Source organism: Arvicanthis niloticus, chromosome 29, assembly GCF_011762505.2.
Source record: "Arvicanthis niloticus isolate mArvNil1 chromosome 29, mArvNil1.pat.X, whole genome shotgun sequence".
In the NCBI taxonomy this organism is placed as follows: Eukaryota; Metazoa; Chordata; class Mammalia; order Rodentia; family Muridae; genus Arvicanthis; species Arvicanthis niloticus.
Window position 1 is genome coordinate 23578177 of NC_133437.1, and position 25989 is coordinate 23604165.

Consider the following 25989-nt stretch of genomic DNA (forward strand, 5'->3'; position numbering starts at 1 on the left):
ATAAGTAAGGGTGTTTTCCTGTTAGTGTGCTTCCTCTGCCAGGAGCTGAAACTCCTGCTTTGTAGGAAAAAGGCAGTGCTTCCTCCGGGCTTCAGCTGTTGATAGGCAGGATGATCCTCAAAACTGGCAGCAGATGGCTGTTTCCATATACACAGTGTTCACAAATGTCAGCATAGAGATTTGCATTGGTGAACCCTAGTGGACCTAGCTACTTCACTATCCTCAAGTACCTAAGAGTTTGCAGTAAGATAGATGACATGTCTCCTGCCTGTGAGAGCCTGAGAGCTTAGTGAGGGGACTATGGGGGAAAGAGCCTGAGAACTGTGTGTGTGTGTGTGTGTGTGTGTGTGTGTGTGTGTGTGTGTGTGTGTGTGAGAGAGAGAGAGAGAGAGAGAGAGAGCGAGCCTAAGAGCTTTGGGGTGGGGCTAAGAGCTTATTGTATGTGGGGGGGAAGAGGTTAATGGGGAGGGCTAAGAGGTTAGTGGGGGGGTTAAGAGTTTAGTAGGGGGATAGGGGAGGTTGGTCGTTACAGAAATAGTCTGACTCTGGATTGTGAGGCTAAAAATGAGCTCAGTCTTCCTTTCACGATAAATGAAAATCCTCAGGGATTTGACTCTGTTTCATCCTGGGAGAGTCAGTATGCTGAGAACTCTGAGAGATGCTTTTCTTTTTTATCTGAGAGAAAAAAAAAATGTGATTCTTAAGAAATTTAGATTAGTACTGAGCTTCTCTCCCCTCAGAAATGGCCAAAGACATCTGTAATCCCGCCGCGGCCACGTCAGGTCTGCTGGTGTGGGCTTCTGTGCCATTGCAACTGTGTGCTTCATCTCCTTCTCCATGTGGCAGACAGACCCTGTCTGCTTGGGTAAACCGAGAGTATCTGGAAACACTGTCCTACTGACCTTCCCTTCTGTCTTCCTTCCCCTTCCTCAGAGTTATTCCAGTGTAGCCATGACTAATCAGTGTATGGGTTTCCTGCCTTAGTTATATCTTTCATGACTTTGTAGTGTTGTCTGGAGCCCTCTGCTTTATAAGACATCGGGAAATGTTTATATGTATTTAAACCCACTTGCTTCTCGACTGTAGGTTTCATACTCAAAACTGAAGAACGTTCTCTTAACTTTGCCCAAACCAAGCCAGTTCCCACAAGTTGTATGTTTTTATAAAGATTAGTTCCAGGATCCAGTTTTCCTTGGCTTCCTGCTTCACTTAGCCAGAAACCCTCTCCTTTTAGTACCCCCTCAGGCTTCCAGGGTAAAACTAACCTGTGAGCCTGTATAACAGCAATGTGCCAGAGACTGAACAGTCTTCATAGTGGCACCTGGTGCAGTTCCAATTGGTAGCCAAAGAGAAAGAAGTGTTTCTTCTTTGGGGACTACCACCAGGAGCATAAGTGATCACCGTATAAATATCTTTTTCTCTTCCCGTAATACCCTGGTCTGGCCGTACATACTGCCTGCCCTTTGGAAGCAGATAAACTCAGTATCAAAGAACAACAGAGTTTGTTCTGATTAGCTCTCTTAGGTCCCATGAAAGAATGAGCCAAAGTAGCACATAGTCTGTCTACAGTTAACATTTTTCTGTATTAGGGGTGGGGGTGGGAGTTCATGTCCAGACTAGAGTTAGAGGGGTCATTAGACCAGCAGGGGTGGAATTTGGGTCATTGTACCTCACACAGGGCCAGTATTGATGGACAGTTATTTCATGGGTGTGTTATCTGTCTCCTGGATTTAGAAATCTAGATCTGATAACTCAGCAGCCAGCTCTAACAAAAGGGAAACAAAGCAATATAAGATATAGTGACCCAGGTCCCACGTGCCATCGGAGCCTTTCTCGTGCAGTGGTTTCTCGTATGTCTTACATCAGTGTGTTTCCCCGAGAAATGCCAGGCTTTAAGCTGTGGGTGTAATAGATTCTAATAGATTTGATGGCTAAGAAGTCCCTTTGTTGTGTGCCTGAACTTGACACTATGTATTTTAAAATTCTGTAACCTTGCTTGGCCTCCTTTCAGGCCGGCCAGCAGAGAACCAGGCGGGCTAATGATCACAGAGCACACAGAAGGCCGCCTGCAGACTGCGCTGTCATTTTTTAAAGTTCTTTTTGGAAATTGGCAGAATAAAAATGATAGCCAGCCGGCAGATACAAACTGTGGCTCTTGTTTTTTTGTGGCATGGTCTTTCCATGTAGCTCTGGCTGTCCTGGAACTCTCTATGTAGACCAGGTTGGCCTCCTGCCTCTGCCTCTGCAGTGCTGGGATTAAAAGTATTTGCCACCATGCCAGCTGTTGCAGGTTTTATAAATAACTCTGGTTCTAGAAGACCTAAGGACATGACCTATATAAAAGTTATAGGATGACCAGAAAGTCCTGCGAGATTTACTGCAAAGGAAACTTCTGGAACAATGGGATTTGCTTATATCTTCATTGTGGTGGTTGTCTGTCCAGCTGTCATCTGTCTCGAGTGCAGTGGCAATGACAGACTGGGACTTCAGGCTTGAGCATCTCAGCTCTGTAAACCCAACTCAGAAACCTATCTAGATATCTAATCAGAGGCGTTTCATCTACACCAGGGTAGCTAGTAAATTGTAGGTGTTCAAATGCAGGCTTTGTATTAGCCTTTGGTAATGGAATAGGGAGACATCTTTTAAAACACGGTACATTTGTTTAATAGAGGCTCAACATATGTTTATTGAAAGTTAAAATTAACTGAAACTTCCTTAAGCATAAAATTTGGGGAGCAACAAAGGAATTTTAATCTGTAATAGTGATATTTCCATTTTGTATTTGTGATCATTGAAAGAATCGAAGAATTTCAGAATTGTAAATTCTGAAATTAACAATTCTGAAAGCAGAATTTCTTGCAGGATGGAAAAGCAAGTAATTACCTTTCTAATTACCTTTTTAGGATGAGAAAGTAGGCAGCGACACTGAATCACAGAGGGTCAGTCACACAACGCTCTAGCTTTTAGTGGGAGGAAGCATTTGACCCTTCAATAATTACAAACTTGGCTTCATGAACTGATTCACGCTCCACACCTCAGCCCATGGAACTGACTGAATCTTCTCTTTGGCAGCCTTTTCTACTGCCCCTCCTCCATGTCTGCCTCACTTAGTGGCCATCCGGAAAGCCTGTTGCCACAGGATACAGAACCCACTGGGAAAGGGAGAGGCTGTGTATGCCTAGGCTTGGCTGGTGGCTCATATACTCAGGGAAACCATGTGGAAAGCTTGCTCATCCGTGTGCAAGAGCCTGTGTCGTAGCTAAGTGATAGCTGCTGCAGGGCTGTGGGCCCAGCACCAGGCTTTAGGCCTGCAGCATGTGTCGTTGTGATCCTAAAGACTGGGGAATGTGGCCACTTGTCGTTCTAAGATAATGAGGCATTCGACGCCTATGGAAGGGCAGCCAGAGCCCACTGTTTTGTTGTTTTTGATTAAATGATTCAATTGGGGACAAATAACTATAAAGTCACTCTCTGGTCTTTGTCCTTTTCCTTTCGACCTCTTTTACGTGACTTCCCTTCCCTTCTAAGAAATCAAAGGTGACCTAGGCTTTCGGATCCCTGTCTGTCTGACAAACCATGACTCCGTTCTCTGGCCTCCTGGTGCTGCAGCCTTGGGTGAGCAGTAAAACAGGTGAATGTCTGAGCAGTTCCATCCTCAACCTGGCTAAGGGAGAGAGGACCCGTCTCAGCTCCTGCTGTTGGCTTACCCACGGTTTGAGCTTCTAAAAAGCTCTGGCAGCCCCAGTTAGCACTGGGGACAGAGGTCTCTGTGGCCATGGATGCTAACCGTAGAATCAGAGTGAAAGCTTGACTGCCTCCTTCCTCCAACAAGCGCACAGCCATAGAGCTGAGCCGCCTCCCGCCTCCCCGAGCACAGCAGTGCCCAGGTTATTGGAGCTGTGTTGTTCATCTTTCCTATACTCACACAGTTGGCTGGTCCTGGTAGCCTGCTGCTTCAGTAGCAGTGACATCTGTTGAGATGTGGCCTCAGCTGATGGCATCAGGTACAGAGGGGCATCCTGTAGTAGCTGGCTGTAACCTGCCAGCCTGCTGGGTGGAGCAGAGAACAAAAGTCAGTGTGTTCTCGCTTTGCCTTCCCTGACTGCCGTACTGGCCAGCAGTCCACAGAATCATCTAGGTGGTGCCCACTCAGAAGCTAACCTGCCCCTTACTGGAGTTCTAAAAAAGATCCACACAAAACTGCTTGTAAAATTGGCTGAGGAATTATTCTCATACCATTCAATCTTGGCTCCTTTTTTGGTGTATTGTGTTGATGCCTTTATGTTCTAGAAGTTGTGCACTAATTCTCTTTTCTTTCTTTCTCTTTAGTTTTAACACTGATAGGCTCTAGAAAGGGGTTCACTTACTGCCTATATGGGAAAGACTGGAATTCCACTTTGAGCAGCATATATTAAACTCTCTCGATAGATAGATAGATAGATAGATAGATAGATAGATAGATAGATAGATTACTACTATTCCTGAAGTGGTGTGATGGTGGCTGTTAGTTAAAGGGTCCTAGGCATTTGCGATACATACGGATTGTGAGGTCTTACAGACCAGAGGTCACTGACCTCCTAAGAGCTGGGTAGCTGCAGTTAAATGAGCTTTGAGAGGCAGTCATGATCAATGAGTCTCTTAGGTTTCTAAAAGCAGAGTGAAAAAGAAAGACTTTGAGAAAAGATTTTCTTCTTCTTCCAGCCTTGGAATATTATCAAAGTGCTTGAAATGAAATTTTAATTTAAGCTCTGAGGGTCTGTAGTGTGGGTCCCACTGTCGGTCTTCAGAGTCTCACAGTTGCTTGCTGATCATAAGAGAAAAGGTACTTGCTTGGCTGTGGCCATGAGTGTAGCCACAGAGTACATCAAAGTCTGTCAGCAACAGCCAGGAAGCTGCCATCTAAGGTGTTCAAGGCAGGAGATTAAGGTGGAGACCAGGTTGCTCTTAGGTGAAAGAGGTGGTTGACATTTCTAATCTGTTTTAAATGAGAACTAGACTAAACCACCAAAGCCACAAACCCTGCATCTAGTAATTCTCATGGGCCATGCCCTCCTTACATTGTTAGACAAGATGTGTGTGAGAGGGCTGTGAATGACCCAGGCAAAGTGGCTCCTTTCTTCATATATACATACGTGTTAACTGTACAGTCATGCACAGAAGTATGTAGCAGTTAGTAAATGTCCTGATGGAAGCTCTGCTTTTATGCGCTGTAAACCTCCACGGGCCACAAAGTGTCGCGACCTGGGGAATCATGTGGACTAAGTAGGTCCCCGTTTCTGAGTAGGATTACGAAGCTCCGCCCTAAGGAGAACAGATAACTGTTGAGACACGCCCCTGATGTCCGATCTTCTGCATGCTGGCGAAGAGAGAGAAGAGCCTTCCCGCCCAGGCACTGGCTCTGTGTGAGCACTCGGGCCAGAGTAGCGTCCCAGGAGCCTTCCTCCAGATGACTGCCCGGGTCACAGATCATGAGGGTTGCTATGGGAACAAGAGGGAATGGACTGAGGGGCTGCAGGGGATCCTGTGGAGCCTCTGTTTGTTTTCTTGATCAGTACTCTCCCAGGGGCTCCTGAATATACCAGAAATACTGGTCTGACTTAAAGCTGATTTTCTCAGAGGTCTGTGCTGGTCTGCTTTTCTTTTCCTCGTCTGTTTTGCTTCATTTCCAAAGTATCAACTTCAGCTTCACATATCTCTTCTGATAAGATATGTATTTACATAGTGTCATGAATAATAGTTCCCCAAATCATTTCCATATAGATCTCTTATTAAAGCAAGGTGTTGAGGCAAGGGGATTAAATAAACAATAAAGCGGAAGCTGGAGACATACACCTGTAGTCACAGTAGAAGGTAGAAGCAGACAGATCTGTGAGTTCTAGGCCAGCCAGGACTACATAGAGAGGCCCTATGTTGAAACAAATAAATAAGTAGATTTATATTTTTCTTTTTTATTATTTTGCCTTCTCTCTTTCCATTTCAGACTTACAGTTAAGCGTTTCAACTTCGAGTTTCTATTAATTGTCGGCTCTCGTGACTTTTGGTCACATTGACTATGCTCAGTATGTACTGCAAGAGAAGGGCCTGCTGATGGAAGAGACTAAGTATTATCTCTTCTTGTGTTTTATTTAGATTTCGACACAGTCCCAACTGCTGGTACCTGAGAGACTGGACCATCCACACCTGGATTAGACAGTGTCTGAAATATGGAGCACAAGACAAAGCCTTGTATACACTTGTTAACAAGGTGAGGCTTTCCTGGCCATCCCTTGTATACCTTTGTTCCTAAGGGGAGTGTTTCCCCGCGTGCTTCCTGAGTGAGTATGATCCGCTATCTGTACCTGTGACAGCACCACCAGAAGCCACTTTCCTATTTAGGTGTCCCCTCAGATTCCTTCCAGTGCTGTTTGTACACTGGAGCTGGTTATAAACTAACCAACAAATAAAACACTAAAACCTTCCATAGTTGCCTCTTTTCAAACATAGAGCTCAAGAGAGGACATGTGACCGTGGAGCATGGTGGGATGCTGCACTGGCGGTCACTTCGTCTTTATCCTTAAGCCCCGCCTTGCTTGTCTGTTTCCCTCTCAGAAAATTTGGGTGAGTAGTGGCCATTTTACCATCTTACACTTTTTTTTAGAAGATGTTATTTCTGGATAATAATTCGTCCTTTCTCCTAAGCTCTATAGCTCTTTCTCTGCAAGCCCCAGAGCTCCTCGGATTATGTTCCTTCTGATGTTACACTCCACCCAGCACTTCAGTCTCCATTGACTTTATGACATGAAAGTATATTCAGACTAAGCACACAAGGTATAGAGTGTTACTACTGCCAGAGTCAACTCAAACACTGATATGAGCCATTAAAGAACTTTAACAATATTTTTATGAAAATATATTATGTTCATAGTGTTACCAGACCTTGAAAATTAGAGTTCAGACAGTATACTGATTTATCTTTGATTCTTCTCTATGAAGAATTATTTTCATCTGTAACTTCGTCTCACATCAAATCAGCATATGTTGTACACATTGGTGCGAGATGGCAGATTGATTATGCAAGTGAAAACAGAAATGAACAGTATCTCATCCTTACCTTGCAGAAATAAAGGCGCTATCTCTTCTTTCTGGTAAACCTCACATTAGAGGTTCCAAGCACTACACACGAGGAACTAAAGTGATGGAATCCAGCTGGAAGGAAAGAAGTAGAGGATATGAGTGCCATTTAAGCTAGCTACAAAAGATGTACACGGAGCAGAATGTGGTACCTCTGTCCGCAGTGATGCTGTATTTCAAGGAGACGGAGTCAGGGAAGGATGGTCCAGGTTCAGGGCTGCAGTCTCAAGAAAGAAAGGAAGACAGAGATGAACTCTTGTTCTCTTCATTCCAGAAATGACATGCAGAGATGAAGATGCTGGTGGACACAGATTCAGAAGGGTCTAGAAAAGCAGAGCAAAGGCTCTCTTTTCTGTTGCTTCCAGGCCTTTAAAAACAGATGTTACCAGATGAGGGGCCAGAAAAAAAAAAAAAAAAAAATATATATATATATAGCTTTTAACCCTTTAGGTTTTGCCCGGAATGTCCGGCAAATACTTTTCTCTGACTTTGTCTGGTTTTCTCAATTCAACTTGAGTGAGTGTAAGTGATTTACAACCTGAGCTGCCTTCTTAGAGTTACCTGGGATTTTTTAAATTTACAGATGCTTGGGATTAGAGAGATAGCTGAGTTGGTATGCTTACCCCATATTTTGAATCTAGATCCCCAGCACCCATGTAAAAACTTGAGCAAGACAACCCATCCTTGTATGTGTGTACACACACACACACACTCACGAACGCACAATGCTTGTCTTAACCCCTACTGTTCTGATTCAGTATGTCTTTTCTGGGCCTAGGTATGTGGGGTTCAGAGTATCACTGAGTAGAAAGTGCAGAGACTCTCACACACTCCTGTCCCAGCACTAACTGCCTTGCCTGACACACCCTGCTCCTGGGATGGACATCTGTGGTAGACACAGCATTAGCACCCAGAACCTACAGTTTCTGTCAGGGTCCATTCTTGATGTTGTACAGCCTGTGAGTATGGATGCAATCCTAAATGACATGTGGCCTAATACAAACCGTCACTGTGCCTTTTCATCCTTCCTAGAGACCTCACTTGACCCATGATCCAAGTTGGAAATTGTAGACTGGCTCATTTCTTTTTCTTTGTTTTGCCAATTTTACCGTGTACCCTGGGTTGGATCTTCCTATGTAGCCCAAATTACTCTAGAACCCACCTCAATCCTGCCTCAGCCTTCTGAGGGATTATAGGCCTGGTGGGACCACACTTGCCTTGGACAGGTTACTTTCAAAGTTCCTTTCTAGCTCTAATGAATTACTGTCCTAAAATGTTTTGGCTTTAGCCTGCCTTGGATTCAAGGTGATGGGGGTGAGTTCTCTGAGAATCAGAGGCCCCACCCATGAGCCCGTGCTCCCTTAGTTCTGGGATTCACTGCGGAGGCTTAGGAACCTCCCAAGGGAGTGGGTGTGGCAAAACAACCCAGTTGTTTCTGGTAGTTGGTGACACTATGGACCGAGAGGTTAATCCCTACTGAAGTAAGAATTTCTGGTAGAACTGTAACCATGATCTAGGCAGTAAAGAGTCAGGCTCAAGTGCATATGAAAATCACAGAAGCCCACTAAAGCTTCAAGACTCCATCTCAGGTCCAATGCTGGGGCCTGAGACTCTGAGATCCTAGTCAGGAAAATTCCTACCAAGCCCTGAAGCAGACATTGAAGCATCCTTGTTTATTCCTAAAATATTCTTAGATTCTGACACCTTAACTATGAAGGCAAACAGAATCCTAGGCACTTGGTTTACAGTAAAGTGTTGGCACATTTCTTGGGCATTTAGAAGTCAGACCATATGCTGTATAATTCATGCTTTTTCCTTAGGGTCTGTTTTGAATTTTCATTTAGACCTTGTGAAGAGTCATTGGACCAGCTCTTTGTGGAGGAGGGGGATTGGGTCTTTTCTTTCTGTTGTTGTTTTAGCTATGATGATGATGATGGGCTATTATAGTTTTCACTCTTGTGAGTCACGGCTTCAGTCTCACTGAGAGTTACATAGTTTAACTCAGTGGGGCCAAGCATCATCCTGAGTGATGCATAAGGTTGTATTACAGATGGAATTAAAGAAGATTTCTTTCTGTTTTCACTTTTATTACAGGTTCAGTATGGAATTTTTCCAGATAATTTTACATTCAACTTACTGATGGATTATTTCATAAAAAAAGAAAATTATAAAGGTAAGAAACCAGATCATGATTCAGTTAATACAAGGCTTTCGGCTCCCAAATGATGTGTATAAATGCAGATGGCTTCCTCCTTCTTTGTTGCTTAACTACATCTCTTTAGGTTACTCTTTTAGTCAGAAAAGTTTACATGAAGATTATTATCACTTATGCCAAAAATTTTAAATATTACCCTTGCTATTGTGGGGACGGAAAATGTCAGCATACATAAGTAACTATGGGGGAAAGTTAATTAAGGGCCAATCTGATAACACTTCTCAGGCTGATTGAAATGCAGAATATAAAGAATAAAGTAAAAATTGCCTTAGTTTTCACGTGTAACACTTCTGTAACTGAGCGTCTGCGGTGAGCTTGGCAGCACATGCGTCAGTTGAAACCCTTTGCTGTGCTGTGGCATGAGCAAGCATGGCGTTTCAGTGCTGGCATTAGCATTCTCTACCTTGACCACAGATTACGGAGGGAAAGAAGTTGTTTAACTTGATTTTCTCGACTTTTGTCTGTGTTGTAGAATATCAAGGGAAAGTAAGAGACATTGGGGCCTGGTTTTCTGTAACCAGCTCGTGTAGAAATGAGTACGTGTGCCGTATGCCGTACTCAGTGGTTTATAACTTATGAAGGGCCTTTGCCTTTGCCTTTTCTCAGTTCTTTTAAACTGTTCTTTATTATTCCCGAATCAATCTTTGAATTAATACCCAGGGTTTGGGAGTTCCTCTAGCCTTGTCTTACTTTCTTCAACAGTGAGGACGCATCCATGACAGTGGTGTCCCTCTTCTCCCACTGCTTAGCTCTTCTAGCTGATGGACATTGAGTGAGGCATTTTCATAGGCGGAAATAGTGTTTGATCATTATGAAGATGCTACTTACTGTGAGCCAAAAGACATGTAGGGCTTTGGTCCATGTTTGAAGTCCCTGATGCAAAAGCCCCTGATTCAGCGTGCACACAGTGTGTGCAGAAGGTCTCTCAACAAGGACCTGCTTCATAGAAAAACCAGGACTAGAGCCCATGTTTCCTACTTCTTGGTTCTGCTTGGTTTCCACTGCGCCACACTCTAAACAAGTGTTTACATTTGGAGACTTGGTGATGCTCCCTACAGCTAATTTCCCCTTGTTCTCACCTTCGTCTCCTTGCCAGATGCTTTATCTGTGGTTTTTGAGATCATGATGCAAGAAGCCTTTGAAGTGCCGTCCACCCAGTTTCTCTCCCTCTATGTTTTATACCGTTGCCTAGCAGAGAAGACAGACTTCACAGTAAGTGATCTGCCCTAACACAGGCCTGAGAGCTTGAGGAAAGCAAGCAGTGACTGCCCAGTAAAGTAGATGAGGGCCTGGCGGGGAACCTTGCTCTCTGAACCTGGGGACAATCCATGTGTGGCTCTGGCTGTGCGCCACCAGAAATGAGCATTCGTTCAGTGTGGTTCGTTTCTGGTTTCTAACAGTGGTACTGGGCACTTCCCAAGTAAAAGCCCTTATGTGCATTTGTCAGGGTGGTGGTTGGGGGCCATTTTTGTTTGGATATTGGGGGCTGAACCCAGGTCCTCTTGCATGCTAGGGCAGCATTTTACCACTGAGCTACAACCCTAGCCCCTTTTGCACAATTTGAAACTTGAGCCAGGTCAGGTGACCTCAGGCAATTCAGAAATGAGTCATTAATAATCACCGAGAGCCAGACATGGCATGCTAAAAGAGCAGGTGGGCAGCCAGTGTTGACCATGAGCTAGCGTATTTAATTCTGACCGTGTGTGTGTGTGTGTGTGTGTGTGTGTGTCAGGGTTTTCCTGCAGTTGCTCCACGCCAGCTGTGTTCTAGAATGCGCAGCATGCCAAGTTTTTGGCTTGCTTTGAGTAGGACATTGACTGATGGCTCACTGCTGTCCTGAGAAAACAGCGGTGAGAACGGTGGTAACTGATATTCAGATAGCACTTTAGCACTTGCTCTCCACTACACTGTGTTCCTGGGTTGTAAACACAGTCATGCCTTTACTCTTCCCAATAACTCTACAGAGATAGGAAGACAGAGGCATAGAGGTATTACAGAATAACCATGGCACTAACAGGTGATGCCAGGCATTGAGGCCTGTGATCTGCCCTTAATTCGGTACCAGGTCTGAAAATCTCAGTTTGGATAGTTGCTGAAATATCACCCAGTCCAACCCACATCCTGAAAACCTGAGATGCTGTGCTTTACTCGGTGGCATGGCCTATGGTACAGCAAGTATATGTAGTCACCTAACTGTGACATATTGCATATCCTGAAAACCTGAGATGCTGTGCTTTACTCGGTGGCATGGCCTATGGTACAGCAAGTATATGTAGTCACCTAACTGTGACATATTGCATATCCTGAAAACCTGAGATGCTGTGCTTTACTCGGTGGCATGGCCTATGGTACAGCAAGTGTATGTAGTCACCTAACTGTGACATATTGCATTTAAGCTATTAATATATATTGAACCCACTTACTCATTCTGTTGCCAAATACTACATATTTAATAGTAAACACATTTCTACTTACAGTCTAGCACTTTAAAACACAACAGGGGGCTAGAGAGATGGCTTCACGCTGAAGATTACCTGTTGCCCTTGCAGAGGACCGAGGTTCAGATCCTGGCAGCCATGTGGTGACTCGCAACAGTCTAAAACTCTAGTTTCAGAGCATCAGATACCTGCTTTGACCTCCACAGACCTCAGGCATGCACGTGGTCCACATGCACACATGTAGGCAAAACAAGCATGCAGCTATAACATGAAAAGCTCTAAAAGAGCTGTCTTTGTATTTTAAACATAAAGTGACTGCACAGAGGAAATGCCTAAAGGGCTGTTTGCAAGGTTAATACCTGAAAGGTAAAGTTGTTAACTACTTAGAAAGGAAATGCATATGTCCAACCGGCAGAAAAGAACGTGGTAAACAACAAGAAGGTGCTGAAAGAGACTGGGCACATTTCTATGCTCATGGAGAGGCTGAGACAGGGGGATTGCTTGAGTTCCCAGCACTGGAGACTTATTACCAGGGCAACATAGTGAGACCCAGGTTCGTAGAGGAGACTAGGCTGAAGGAAGATGGACCGAGTCACAGGTACTTAACCGACAAGGGAGATACCATGATCGTGATGGCTGATGCCCCACAACATAGAGAATGCCTGAGGCCGTGGGCGTAAGGTAAGAGTGCAGAACATAGGCCATTTTGCTATCATCCTAAAAATAGTGAATTATCTAAATTTTAAATTGGGGGTGGGGGGAGAGGAAGCTTATAATCAGATTTGTATCTTAAAGTCGTCCTCAGCTGTAAGGTTGGACAGAGATCGGAGCACGGCAGGTTAGCTGTGGTCAGACCAGCTTAGAGACTCGTGGAGTCTGAGAGGAGCTGATGATAGTCTAACAGTCTTGGTGAGGTGGAACTAGAATCCCCCTGGATTTGTGGGATGGTAAACATCAGGGGAAGAAGAACTAGAGAGTCAGAGAGGTAGGGCTCAACTATCAGAGTTCCCAGCAAAAGGAACTCTGGGAAAAGAGGCTTTTGTGAGGAAATGAATGGCTAACTTGGCTCTGACCATGTTGTAAACTCAGATACTTTGAGGCAATCCAAAGATTTCTCAATCAGGACAGTTTTGGAGCTGATGTATCCATATGTAATTTGTACAAATGAACTGGAGAGAAAGCGAGTGGAAGGCAGTATCATATACGTGTGTCAGCATACTATGTTAAATACACACACACAAATTTGTGTTAGCAATGTTCAAGAAAGAAAGTTTGGAATTTATTGGACCGCACAAACCATGAAAACTGGCCTAGGAAAAGGAGTAAGACGGGGATAAGGCAGGGTTGTTGAATTTAATGACATCAGAGCAGTGAGTAGTTCATTTTATATCTGTAGAGAAAGAGTGGGAAGCCAGAGTGGCATCTGACCTAGCCCACACTACCAGTCGGGTCTCCTTTGAAGTGCTTAGGACCAAAAGTGTTTTGGAGTTCAGAATTTTTTTTAATCGTGGAATATTTGCACAGTGAGATATTGGAGACAAAGTCAAGTGTAAACACAACATGATTCGTGTTTTATGTATACTTCAGACATGCCCTAAGAGTGATGGTTAAGTATTGTGCTTAATTTATACACAGAGCATCTCACATGATGTGGCATTTCCTGCTAGCAGTGTCATGTCAAAGTTTTAGAGTTTGGGACATTTGGGGTTTTCAGATTAGTGTTGTTCACCTGTGTCATCTCAGTCCCTGTGAACAGTGACTGCTCCCAGCATGCCACAGACAGCAGCTGCTTGTATATTTGCAGTTTATTCAGCTTTTAGTCCCCAGTGCATCCTGATACTGTAGCTCATGTTTTCTCTAGAGGGGAAAAACAAGGTTTCAGACAGTGAGATGGCTCAGTGAATAGGATTCTTGCCCTCAAACCTGATGACCTGAGTTGGGACCCTAGAATCCATGAATCCACATGGTGTGAGGAGAGAACTGACTTGTATGCATTGTCCTCTCCCCCACCCTCCCTCTCTCTCTCTCTCTCTCTCTCTCTCTCTCTCTCTCTCTTTCTCTCTCTCTCTCTCTCTCTCACACACACACACACACACACACACACACACACACACACACTAAATAAATAAATATTTGAAGCCAGCCAGCCTGGTCTACATAGCAAGTTGCATGCTAGCCAGAACTACATAATAAAATTTTTCTCAAAAAACAAAATTAAATCGAAAAAGAAGTAAGTGTAAGAAAAATAAGTCAGACTTCTTATTCATTCTGCATCAGACCTACTTTTCAGGCTATTGGTGGGAGATATAAACTTCCTAGATTTGAATGTCACCTTTTCAGGATGTAGTTTATTGGTCATTAGCAGGCATAAAGCCCTGCGTTTGCTCTCCAGAACATGCCCAAAAGCTAGAATGGTTTTGTCAGAAAAGTGACCAGGTCCTTAATTAGAAGCTCTTTCTTATCCATGCTGTGGAAGCACCATGGAGTTTCCTTTTCTAGGAAAAAAATCCATTATTTGCCTAAATGTAGAGAAATCCCAAGAACTGGTGCCTGTGCTGCATGAAGCATGACCAGGCGATCTGTGCCTGTAATACCGCAGAGCCTCGCTCCCTGGGCACAGTTGCAGCTGCAGACCATCTCTAGCTTCTTAGGGCAGAGACCACGGGAAAAGGGCTGCAGCTCTTTCCTTGTATAGGGCATTAGACAATTACAGCTTCCGTAGTCTGGGTTCTTTTCAGTCCTCCTCCTCGGAGCTCAGCCTTCCAGGGACTGCCCCAGTCAGTCACATTTGTCACTGGTGTGTGGCAGGCCCAGTGAGGCTTGTGGCTTTGCCTTATTTTTTTTTTTTTTTTTTCATGTCTCCTCAAAAGGCTTCAATTTTATTGACATGCAGTTTTACACCCTAGGTTGAAAAACACAGTGACTAAGTGTTTCTGATTGCCTGGTTTGTTTTTAAGAGGCACAGATCTATCTAAAAGCAACTTAATGATGGTGCTTACTTTAACCCTGTGAAGAAGTCTTATGTCTGCTGTGCTGTTAGTGCTCTCCCTCCCTCTGGAGCAGCATAAACATAACACTGACAGCCTGCGGGCCTCTGTGACCTCTCTCCGGTCAGTGTGGGTCAGGAGTACTCTATTCTCTTCTCCTTTCTGACTGTAAAAGGCTCTGGCTCATTACCAAAATACAGAAAATCACAAGAAGCACAGTGGAGAAAATCAAAACCATTTTGCGATTTCACCACCTAGGAGTCCTTAGTTATATAAAGGGCATTTCTGTTCTGATTTTTTTTTAATATAAATAATTTTTATTTATAGAATCGGGATAACTTCTACACAATCTGTTATTTCATAATCTTAATACATGCTGTTTGGTGTCATTTAAAAAAACATATTTTACATGAAATATCTATGGCTTTGCTAGACATTAATCTGCTGTATTCTGTTGCAGTGGGAAGAAGAAAGAGACTTTGGTTCGTCCCTATTGCTTGCTGGCCTAAAACAAAGGAACACAGTGGGCTTGAGTTCCCAACTGTACGGCTGTGCTCTCCTCGGTAAGCTCAGTGAGCCTTGTTCATACTGGTCTCTGTGGAATGATGTGGCACACCCTTTGGTCTCAAAATAAAATTAAAACTTCATGTACTAGTGAACTCCCAGTTATGACATACATGTATAGACAACAAAATAGCACTCAGAGGCCTTCCAGTTGTGCATGAAGCATGACCAGGCGATCTGTGCCTGTAATACCCCGGAGCCTCGCTGACCAGGCGACCTGTGCCTGTAATACCGCGGAGCCTCACTGACCAGGCGACCTGTGCCTGTAATACCACAGAGCCTCGCTCCCTGGGCACAGTTGCAGCTGCAGACCATCTCTAGCTTCTTAGGGCAGAGACCACGGGAAAAGGGCTGCAGCTCTTTCCTTGTATAGGGCATTAGACAATTACAGCTTCCGTAGTCTGGGTTCTTTTCAGTCCTCCTCCTCGGAGCTCAGCCTTCCAGGGATGTCAAGGGATGTCATTAGACCTGTCACCACCAACCAGCTCAGAAGTGGCTCCGTTAACTGTAATAAAAACTTACTTTTGATCAGTGTGAGGAAGGGATGGCATATGTAAACTTCTGGTAATCTATCAGGGTTGCTACCCAATACTGTCCCAGTATTAGCCAACTACCATCTGTGTCTTTGGCTTTGTTTCCAGGTGAGGGAAGAGAGGTCAGTCACCTGTTGGTCCCATGTGACTGGACAGTCTAGGAGGAATGGTGGCTTTAGTGCCCACTGCTTTGGAAGTGGAGCTGTGTGGAGGAGCAGCCTGAGCACCTGGTCTGGGCAAAGCATCCTCCTGACTGCAGTGATTTGTCAGATGTGTGTTATTTTACTGCTGTCCCGCTTCTCTCAGAAGCCAGGCCTCCAGGAAAGTGCCTTTTCCTTGCTCCCTGCTCCTGCCCGTCTTTCTGAGGGATAGTTCTTTGCTATTGAAGCCGATCTTTGCCAACAAAATATAGTTTGGATTCTTGGATGCTGATTCTAATATAAACTACTGAGAGACCTTAGTTTGTCTTAGTATGTCAGTTTGTCAGACTGGCTAGCAAACTCACACAGGAGTGTTCACTCTTTTTGTTGTTTGATTTGAGGGTTCTGTTGTCTTTTTTTTTTTTTTTAAGATTTTATTTATTTTATGTATGTGAATACACTGTCACTGTTTTCACCAGAAGGAGGATATCAGAACCCATTGCAGATGGTTGTGAGCCACCATGTGGCTGCTGGGAATTGAACTCAGGACCTCTGGAAGAGCAGTCAGTGCTCTTAACCACTGAGCCATCTCTCCAGCTCCTGTTGTCATTTTTTCATTGCAAGTTTGTTTGAGATTTTTGGCTTGTTGGTCTGTAGGTTGGTTGAGACAAAGTTTTAGGCATCCCCAACTGGCTGTGAGTTCATTATGTACACAGAGGAACTTCTGATCCTCCAGCCTCTGCCTCTTAAGTGCTAGAATTACAGGCATTCCTGCTTTGTGTGATGCTGTGAATTGAACCCTGGATCCGAGGCAAGGCCTTTACCACCTGAGCTATAACCCCAGCCTTGGCTTTTGACCTTTAGAGACAAGTTCTGGCTATAGCCCAGGGTAGCCTCAAACTCTTCCCATCTCCGTTCCCTGGGTGCCATGCTTGCAGGTGCATGACAGACGCCCCACCTGTGGCTCTTATTTAAAACCACATTTTGCTTATTTACTCCCTGCTTTAGACACTGATTTGCATTTTCCCCTTTTGTGTTCAGATTAGTGTTCAGGACTGCCGTATTGCACAGATCCTTCAGAAAGCTGGTGAGGCTAAGAAAATGTCCTTGACTATTGTTTATGAGTAGATGCCCTGGTCGCTTGTGGTAGACAGTCATGCCATCAGACACTCCATCTCTGCCCCTGCTTCAGCGTCACTCACCTCAGGCCAGCAGCCCAGAATGATCCCTGTCCAGCCCAAGCACCTTAAAGATCTAATATTAGCCATCTCCTGATAAGCTTTGTCTGCTGGTACAAAGCTCCTACAGCTTCCCCAATCCTCCTTTCCAGGAAAGATGAGTGGAGACAGACTTAGAACGAGCCACTCAAGGTGACTTTGCTCATCAGCTAAGAGGGCTCTGCTGCCCTGCCATAGCTTGCATGGCAGTTTGAGCAACCCAGGGGAATATCAGGCTGTGTGACCTCGAAGGTAGCTAGGACTCTGATGTAAGAACTGATAACACTCAAGAGAGTGAGAGGGCAGGGGTGGTTCCTTTTCTGTTTTCATAAAGAAAATAGATTGGATGCTTGACACTTTTCAAAACAAGTCAGACATTCCTGTCCGGGAAAGTCATCACATACATAGTCATGGGTTCTCAGAGTAGGAAAGTCATCACATACATAGTCACGGGTTCTCAGAGTAGGAAAGTCATCACATACATAGTCACGGGTTCTCAGAGTAGGAAAGTCATCACATACATAGTCACGGGTTCTCAGAGTAGGAAACTCATCACATACATAGTCACGGGTTCTCAGAGTAGGAAAGTTGTGACATTGCTTTTTCTGGTCAAGGTTTTGGCCTTGAAACATACGTAGTATCATTTTCTTCTGTCTTAAGGGTAGCCTTCTGTAAGAACAGCTCTCTCAGACTCTCAAAATTTCTCTGCCCAATATATCATGGGCCCTGGTGAATCTCCAGCCAGATGAAACGCATAAAGCAAATTCACTAGGATTCTATTTAATGTGTGCATGGTGAGGGTCCTGGTCTAGGCTGCTGTTTGCTGGTACCTTCCAAGCCTTTGGCTGCAGACACAGTGGGGAGACATAGCTGAGGAGTCTCTGTTGCTTTTTTGGCCACAGGGAAGGTAGAGCTGCAGCATGGGCTTCAGGCTGTCTACCGTGGCATGCCTCTGATATGGACACCAGGCTACCTCGACAGAGCCCTTCAAGTGATGGAAAGGGTGGCCTCCTCCCCTGAAGATCTCAAGCTGTGTAGAGAATCGGTATGTTTTTCCACCCCCACTCAGTGGGTCGGCTGGGTGGTTTGAATTTGTTTCCATTGTCCTCCTCCTTCCCCTGCTTTCTGCATTTGTACAGAATTGGTATTTATTCAGTTTAAAAGGATGAAAAGAAACCACAAGCATTTTCAATGTTGCTGTCAAAAAGGCAATGGAAAATAAGATTATTGTTGATTCATACCTCATTATGTAAGAAGAAAACTGTCTGCTCCCTTGAAATTCAAGCTCAGATCAATAAATACCACCCTCTTCACCACCTCCCCCATCCAAAAGGAATTTATGGCGGTATAATAGAAAACTTGAATAATTTTAATGGATTTATCCCTCATGTAGTACAGAGAGACTACATAGCAATTTTCTTTATTATCCTTGGCTGTTGGTAAAGTATCTGCCTCACAAGCTCAAGTACCGGAGTTCAGATCCCCAGACCTACTTACAAAGCCAGGCACAGAGTGCAGTTACCGTCCAGTAATGGCAGGATGGGAAGCAGGGAGATGTGAACCGCTGGAAGCTGGCTAGCTAACCTAGACTATAAAGTTGATGCCCACATGCAGACACACACAAACACCTCTCACTCCTCATCTTGCCACACAGGATCTGGGTACCAGAGAAGATGCCATCTTACTTTCTTCCCATTGGACTGCCCTTTAGTACATGTGTAATACTGAATCCATGTCACATGGTTCTGTCAATATTCAAGGTGTTTTGTTTGCCTGTTTCATTATCCTCCCCCCCCCCCCCGTGCCAAAGTTCATTTCATAGTCACCTAAGCACTTTGACACAGTTCACTAGACTGAGCTTAGACTAGGAAACACAGCGGGCCTTCCACCCAACATGGAGTCGAAGTGGTCCCTCCCATCCCCACTGTTCTGTCCAGAGACAGGCCCAGATGTGGTCTTATCAGAATGAAAGGTTGCCTTGGAGCTGCTCTTTTGTGTGGCCTTGACCCTGAAAGCCGAGGCTCACCCCTCAGCTTTCATTTCATCATGAGGTAGTCAATCCAGTGCCTACCATGGCACATTATGCTGACACCGACTGATGTCATTAATGTTCTTTCCCAGTCATTGTAACCAAGGGACACACACTTCGAAGCTGATATTCAGTGCTGGTGACTGAAAAATAAACCCACAAAATGATACATAAATCCTTTGCTGGGGATACATTCCTTCTCATTTCGCCAACTTTACGTTGTCTTTATTCTAATGTATAGGAATGTGATTGGGATGTCACTAAGAATGTGCTGTATACCCAGTCTGTGTGTGAAGGTCAGAAGCAGCTAGGCCTTGCAGCCCTGTAGGTGCTTCGTTCTGCTGTGACACTGGTGGGCTGCTCATGCAGGCCTTGCTGCTGTTCCCTTCCCACCTCTGGTGACCAACCCTGCATGAGTTACGGGAGCTGTACCACACAGTGGACGAGGAAGAGAACGAAAAGAAGGAACCCCCATGTTTGCAGTTGCTTACTATTTAAGTCACACAACCACCTCATTAAAGTGAATTTTCTGTGTGCATCTCTGGCCGTGGCCAGCAGCTTATGTGGATTAGGCTGACCTCTAATTTATAGCTACTCTGTGAGCTGGGATCTTGCTCTGGGGGGGGCCTTGCCAATATGCAGCAGCTTTAATGTGCTTTCAGAGTAGCCTTTTGTTGTCTGTGGTCTGTGGTGGTCTTTCTTTCCCTTTGTCCCAATTCCTGGCTGACTCCAAAGAAAGACATGAAAGTGAGAGAGGTCCTTTAAAGCCCATCAAACATAATTCCTGGGTTCCTACCTGGTTAATTAAAAACAAACCTACTTTACCATTGTGCTGATTCATTCATACAGGTGATCCATCCTTAGCTAAGGTTTGTAGCTTCTGTTTTATACTGAAAACTGGTGAGGGCGTTGCTCAGTTATAAAAATGTAATCCTTATGTTTGTTTCTTTTTCCTTGTGTGCAGCATGAGGATTTGAACCTAGCACTTCATGCATGAACTGCCATTCAGTAACCCCTAGCTATCCCCTCAACATCATCTTCAGTCTTGGGGGTCCCCCTTGTTTCTTTGTCTCTGGCCTGCACAAAGTCCAGACTATAACAGATGATGTCATCCTGACGCTCTTGTGCCCTGTAGCTCGATGTGCTGGATGAAGTCCTGAAGGTGGTGACGTCCCCAGATGGCCAGGCTTCAGAGACACAGCCCCAGGAAGGTGAAGACAGCTTGGGCTCAGCCAACCTGGTGGAGCAGCTTGACATTGAGGAACCAGAACAGTCCAAACTTCCCCGATACCTGGAGCGGTTCCAGGTGATTCTTAGTCAAAATGGAGCCATTTCCTGAATCAGTCTCACACAAACTCACATCAAGAATTGCGGTTGTATTGTTTCCCACAGGCCATGGCCTTTCAAGAAACCAGTGGGACTTTTATGATTTCATGCTTGAGCTGGTCAATCACGGTTCTGTTCCCTGGGGCAGCATGGCATCCCCAGTGGTCCCTCATTGGTGCATGATGGGTAGATGAAGCCTTCTGTTAACAACAGCCTGATTCCCACTCAGTGGAAAGTGGCCGGTCATTTCTCTGCAGTATACCAAATGTGCTGGGTTGGACACTCAGTTAGACAGACATCAGTCACACTTACAGCAGAGATAAGAGTCAGGCATGGCTTATGGCTCGTACCTGACAGCGTTGTGCTATTCAGCAGGGCCATTAGAGACACAACTGCCTGTGGACAGGTTTCCAGAACAGCACTGAGCCCTCACACGGGCGGGCGCTGAGCTCTGTCCCAAATGCACTGCTGTCAGAGTCAGGGAAGAAAATCCATGAGCCTGCTCTCTGCTTTGTTTCTTGTCCTTAATACAAAAAGAAGGAAGTACTTTCAGGTTATGACGTCATTATAGGAGCAGGAGACTTTCCCACCCACACCAGCCGCTCCTCTGTACCTTTTCACGGCAGGTAGGAGAACTGGACTCTTACTGTAAGTCTGGTTCTTCTGAACCAGCAATGGCAGGCATCCTTATAACAGGATCCCATTGCATTTTAGGCAACTTCTTCTGTACTTCTTCCCAGTACTTCTTCTGTACGGGAAGCCATTGCTTAGCTTCTCTCCTGTAATTTGAAACTCAGAAGAAAAAGAGTAATGTTCCTATCATACCCCAAGAACAAAGCAGAGTAGAGAATTGATACACAGTCCTTTCTCCTAACTTTGCCTGTCAGTGTACACAGCTTGAAGAAGAAGAAAACATCACCACACTCATGCTGCCTAAGGCTGCTGGGCCACTGGCAGCTGGCAGTTTTGACTGGCTTTTTTACATTTGTATACACAGTTTTGATTGGTTTTTGACTTTTGACTCTTTTTTTTTTTTTTTTTTTTTTTTTTTTTTTTTGTCTGTTGCATCTCAGAGGATGGAAACCCGGCCTTCACTAACTTGCAGCCCTCATACTTCCACAGGACACTTTCTGAGCATTCAAGAGAGAACAGAAATGAATGTTTGTAGCCTGTGATCTGTGACCTTAGCTATGTTAGCAGCTGCAACCTCCCTCCCCCATTTCCTTCACCCTCACAGGAGGCCTGGGTGGGAGAGTCTCCGTTTACAGGACACAGCACTGAGTTGGGATTTGGACAAAAGTCAACGGCCTCACAGTTGAGATTCCCTGGGTATCTCTTTGGCCTCAGACTACCTGGAAAATTATGTCAGAAAGAAATCATTTCCAGGTTACATATTCTTCCTGTTGCTTGATTTTCATTAGTCTGAGGTAATCTGTTTAGGTCTGTTTTTATAATCAGACCTCAGTCTGCTCCTTGGATCTCATCGGTCTGTCCCCCTTTCGCCATTCTGCCTGACCAGATTTTATCCTGTACACTAAGTCACCTCGGGGTGAGAACACATGTGCAGCTCAGCTGCAGCTGGGGCCCTAAATGTTGCTCTCTGGTGAGCCGCATCTTGAAGCACTTAAATAGATTAATGCTTTTAGTCCGTATTCCGGAATCCTACACTGACCTACCAGGCTGCCATCTCAGATGGAGCTGTAAGCAGGCAGGAGGTAAGGGCTGACCTGTGGGGGAGCACAGCAGGTGGAGGTAAGGGCTGACCTGTGGGGAGCACAGCAGGTGGAGGCCTGCAATGTTCAGTCACTCCAGAAAGCTGTTTAGCATTAGTGAGAAATCCCTGAAATGATTTCCATCTGTTTAAAGGAACCAGGGGAAGTCACTTAAATGAAAAGGCAGGGTTCCAAAGTCCAGGCTGCCATCTTGATTGCATCCTCACTACTCAGTTAGGAGCGGGCCTGAGTGGAGAGAGACCTTGTGGCTTAAATAAGAACTGAACATGAGTGAAGCAGGGAGTAGAGGGGCAGGTGCGTTTTGTGAGTCAAGCTGGTGATCTTGTGTACTGGGCTGCACTGTGCGCATCTTGGTTTAACAGCTGAGCTGGGGAACCAGCAAGGGGCAGCTGCACCTGGAGGAGAGGTGTAAGGCACCTTTTCCTGCAAGCAGATGGCACAGTTGTTGAGTGGAGGACTCCGTTGTTCTCACTGTCCTCTTTTCTCCTGCCTGTCTTTTACCTTTTGTTTTCCCTTTGTTTCCAACAGGCCTCTCGGTCTAAACTGCAGGAGCTGAACAGAGTTGAGTCCGAAAGTCTTTTGACTCTGACCACCCAGCTTGTAAATGAAAAACTCCCCGCCTGTGAGGCCGAGGACCTGGCCACTTACGAGCAGAAACTTCGTGAGTGGCACCTGGAGCGGATGCAGTTGATCCAGAGGGAACAGGAACAGAGGGAGAAGGCAAAGCAAGAGTACCAGGCTCTGAGCTCCGTAGAGAACACAGCCTAAAGTGCCCCAGGCTATCCCAGCATCCGCCAGGACAGGATGGGGCTCGGCCTCTGCTGTCCAGTTCTTCTCTTCTTACAGGAAGCTGTGCATAGCCCAAAAACCAAGATGTGCTGTATGCCAAGACATGCCAGGACACTGTCTGCCCATCTAGATGTCAAGGGCCAAGGAACTAAGAAAGTGGCAAAGGGTTGGGCTGAAGCCACCAGCTAAATCTCTTATAGGGGCTCTCAAGGCTTACAGTGGAGCCCTGGGCACAGACTGGAAATAGTGGGTGAGCATGACGGGAGGCTGTAGCTGAAGAATCGGGTCTGTAGCACAGGTGTTTGAATGATTTCCTGCCCATGTACATGGAGCATCGGGCTTCAGGTCCTGATGTTGGTAAACTGAGACCCACCCACATTCCAGAGCCAGGTGCTCCTTTAGCCCACGTCCAGTGACGCAGCATGACCAGCCGTCAAATGTGACACGTTTCCACTGTTAACGCTGGTCTCATATTCTCCCTGTGCATATGCACCATATAGTAAGCCTTTATAAAGCTTGCAGCTTCATGGACTGCCTGCTTCCCATCCCTGCTCAGAGGCAGCCTTTTGATACCTGCCTCCCAATAAATCTTTCCCATGTGGCCTATTGCATAGTGTGATTTTGTGGCATTCCTTGGCACTCTGGTCACCTCAAGAACCCTTACACCTGAGACCTTGTGCCCATAGTCCCCCTCACGAGTGCAAAACTAATATCCTGGTGATCTGGCCCTGCATGCTCACACAGTCCCACTACCTCTTTCCCATCATGTCCTGCCCTCTTCTTTCCCCTTTGGGAGAAGTCCAGCACAGGTCTCCAAACCAAAAGCTCACTAGATTTCTGATTATACGTATCCACAGTGACACTTACATAATGTAAAAGCTTTTGGGGGAGAAACTTGGCCCAGGGTGGGAAACCCTTATCCCCTGACTTCAGCATATCAGGATAACTTTCCACACATTGTCAAATGTGTAAATGAGCCTTGGTATGTGTGTATGTGCACACATAGACAACTTTAGAGCAGACATTTCTATTAAAGGAGAAAAGGAAGAGAGGATGGTGTTAAACCTGAGTTCCACAATTTTTGAGCCAAATTTGAAGTAATCTTTCATACTAGCCAAGATATTGGGCTCTGGCCAGAACCATTCCGGAGTTCCTAGAAAATAGCAAGTCACATTTTGCTAAGGCTTATAGAGGCATACCCACAAGGCCACTGCATTTCCCATCAGGTCCAATCAGGGACAAGCATACATCCTGATATACTTCCTGTCCACGTACATCCCGCCCACATGTGATCAAGCACATCTGGTGCAGATGGGACAGACAAACAGGACAAACAGAAGCTTCTTTTTAACTCTCTTAATTGCAAACAGGACCACTAACCTGAAAGGTATATTGTTCCTATCTTGGTCTCCTACTAACTTGTAAGGTTTATTGTTCTTATTTCTGTTTTTGGAACAAGTGTGTAGGTGATAGAATTCAGTGCAAACTGTCAGAAGATGGGATATTCCTGGAAACCTCTCTGGGAAAGGGTCAGGGGACTTTGGCCTGCCGTGTAATGTTGCCTTTAAGTAGCATGGGACATCTTTATTCAAGATTGTATCCTTTCATCAGAACTTATGGAAAGAAAGACATTACAATAATTCCAGAACATTTCTCTTTGGGGAAAAGGAGAAAGAGAGTCTTGTCCTCGTTATTTTTACTGTTTGTGGGGCAGCACACTTTTAGCCCTCCTCTATCAGACTAGGACAAGTAATGGTGACAGTCTTTACTCACAGTCCTCACAGATGTGCGGTATGCCAGCATCTTGAGGGAGTGCCATCATTCCATGCTATAAGAAAGGAGACAAAGCTAAGGAACTCCCCTGAGCCCAGTTGCTTGCTGCCCCAGCCTGCACTGTGTCCTCCAGTCAGTCCTCCAATCTCAGACAGGGTCTTCCAAGCTGACAGCATTGATGGGTAGAGGTCATCACCAAAAGTCAGGACTGGCATTCAGATTTATCAAAGGCAGGGTTTTCTCCATTAGAGATCCGGGATCAATCCAATGACAACCAAGGATGAATATTGTTGAAGCATCTTGCTTATTCTTTGGCTCTTAATTTTGCCTTTGTTCTTCCCTCGATACCCCTGTTGCAGTCCCAATCCTTGCTCAAAGGGAGGACATTCCTGTCCTTGCAGGAGCTTGCAAACTCTACCTCCTTAGAGTCTTATGTGACCATATCCCCCTCCTGGGAACTCTCAGCTTTTCGGCCTATTGTCCCTTACTCATGCACCTGTCTCCCAAACCAAGATGCCCTCCTCTCTTACCTGACAACTGAGGCTTCTGCCTGTAGCTATCCTCTGTCCCTCCCACTGATGTCTCCGCCTGTGAGAATCTGGGGCAGACTATCTGAAGTCTTCGAACTGAAATGCCTCTCTGCTTTTATCTCATACCACGACCCCTGTTGCAGCAGCTTATCCCCTGCTCCTCCCCCCTGCAAACCCTTCATCCATACCCTGTCACCCAAACTTGATCTGCAGAATCTGGTTCCTTACTTGCTTCCCTGCAACCTAGACTCCACGGTCAGCCTGGGAGAGCCCTGGTGATTGTATTAACATCTTTTCTTTCTTCCTACACTATTTGGGCCCACTTAGCATCCATGGGCCTACAGTCTGGAGCAGTCTTTATTATATCCTCTAACTGTAGCCCTGAGAATCTGGCCTTAGTTGGGAATAAGGTCTTTTGTGAAGGGTATCAAATTAAAATGAGATTACTGGTCCAATAAGACTAGTGTTCTTTAAGGAGGGCACTGTAAATGTAGGGACAAAAGAAAGGAACAAGAATAGACAGAAGGAAGAAACAAGGTGAGTACGGTAAGTGGAGCAGCCACAAGCCCGTCAACCTCCGAGGATGGCAGAGGCAAGGGAAGAGT

The 25989-nt window shown here is 45.3% G+C and overlaps 1 protein-coding gene across 2 annotated transcripts in view; it reads left to right on the forward strand.

Moving 5' to 3' along the window:
- Positions 1-23682, forward strand: part of Mrps27 (mitochondrial ribosomal protein S27) — a 69634-nt gene extending 45952 nt beyond the window's left edge. For both annotated transcript variants that reach the window (XM_076927271.1, XM_076927272.1), the window contains 7 exons: positions 6130-6244; positions 9205-9283; positions 10422-10537; positions 15211-15313; positions 18107-18249; positions 20369-20539; positions 22821-23682. In XM_076927271.1, coding sequence (XP_076783386.1) covers positions 6130-6244; positions 9205-9283; positions 10422-10537; positions 15211-15313; positions 18107-18249; positions 20369-20539; positions 22821-23060 — 967 coding nt within the window. In that variant the 3' untranslated portion in view covers positions 23061-23682. The remainder of the gene's footprint in view (positions 1-6129; positions 6245-9204; positions 9284-10421; positions 10538-15210; positions 15314-18106; positions 18250-20368; positions 20540-22820) is intronic.
- Positions 23683-25989: the final 2307 nt, after the last annotated feature.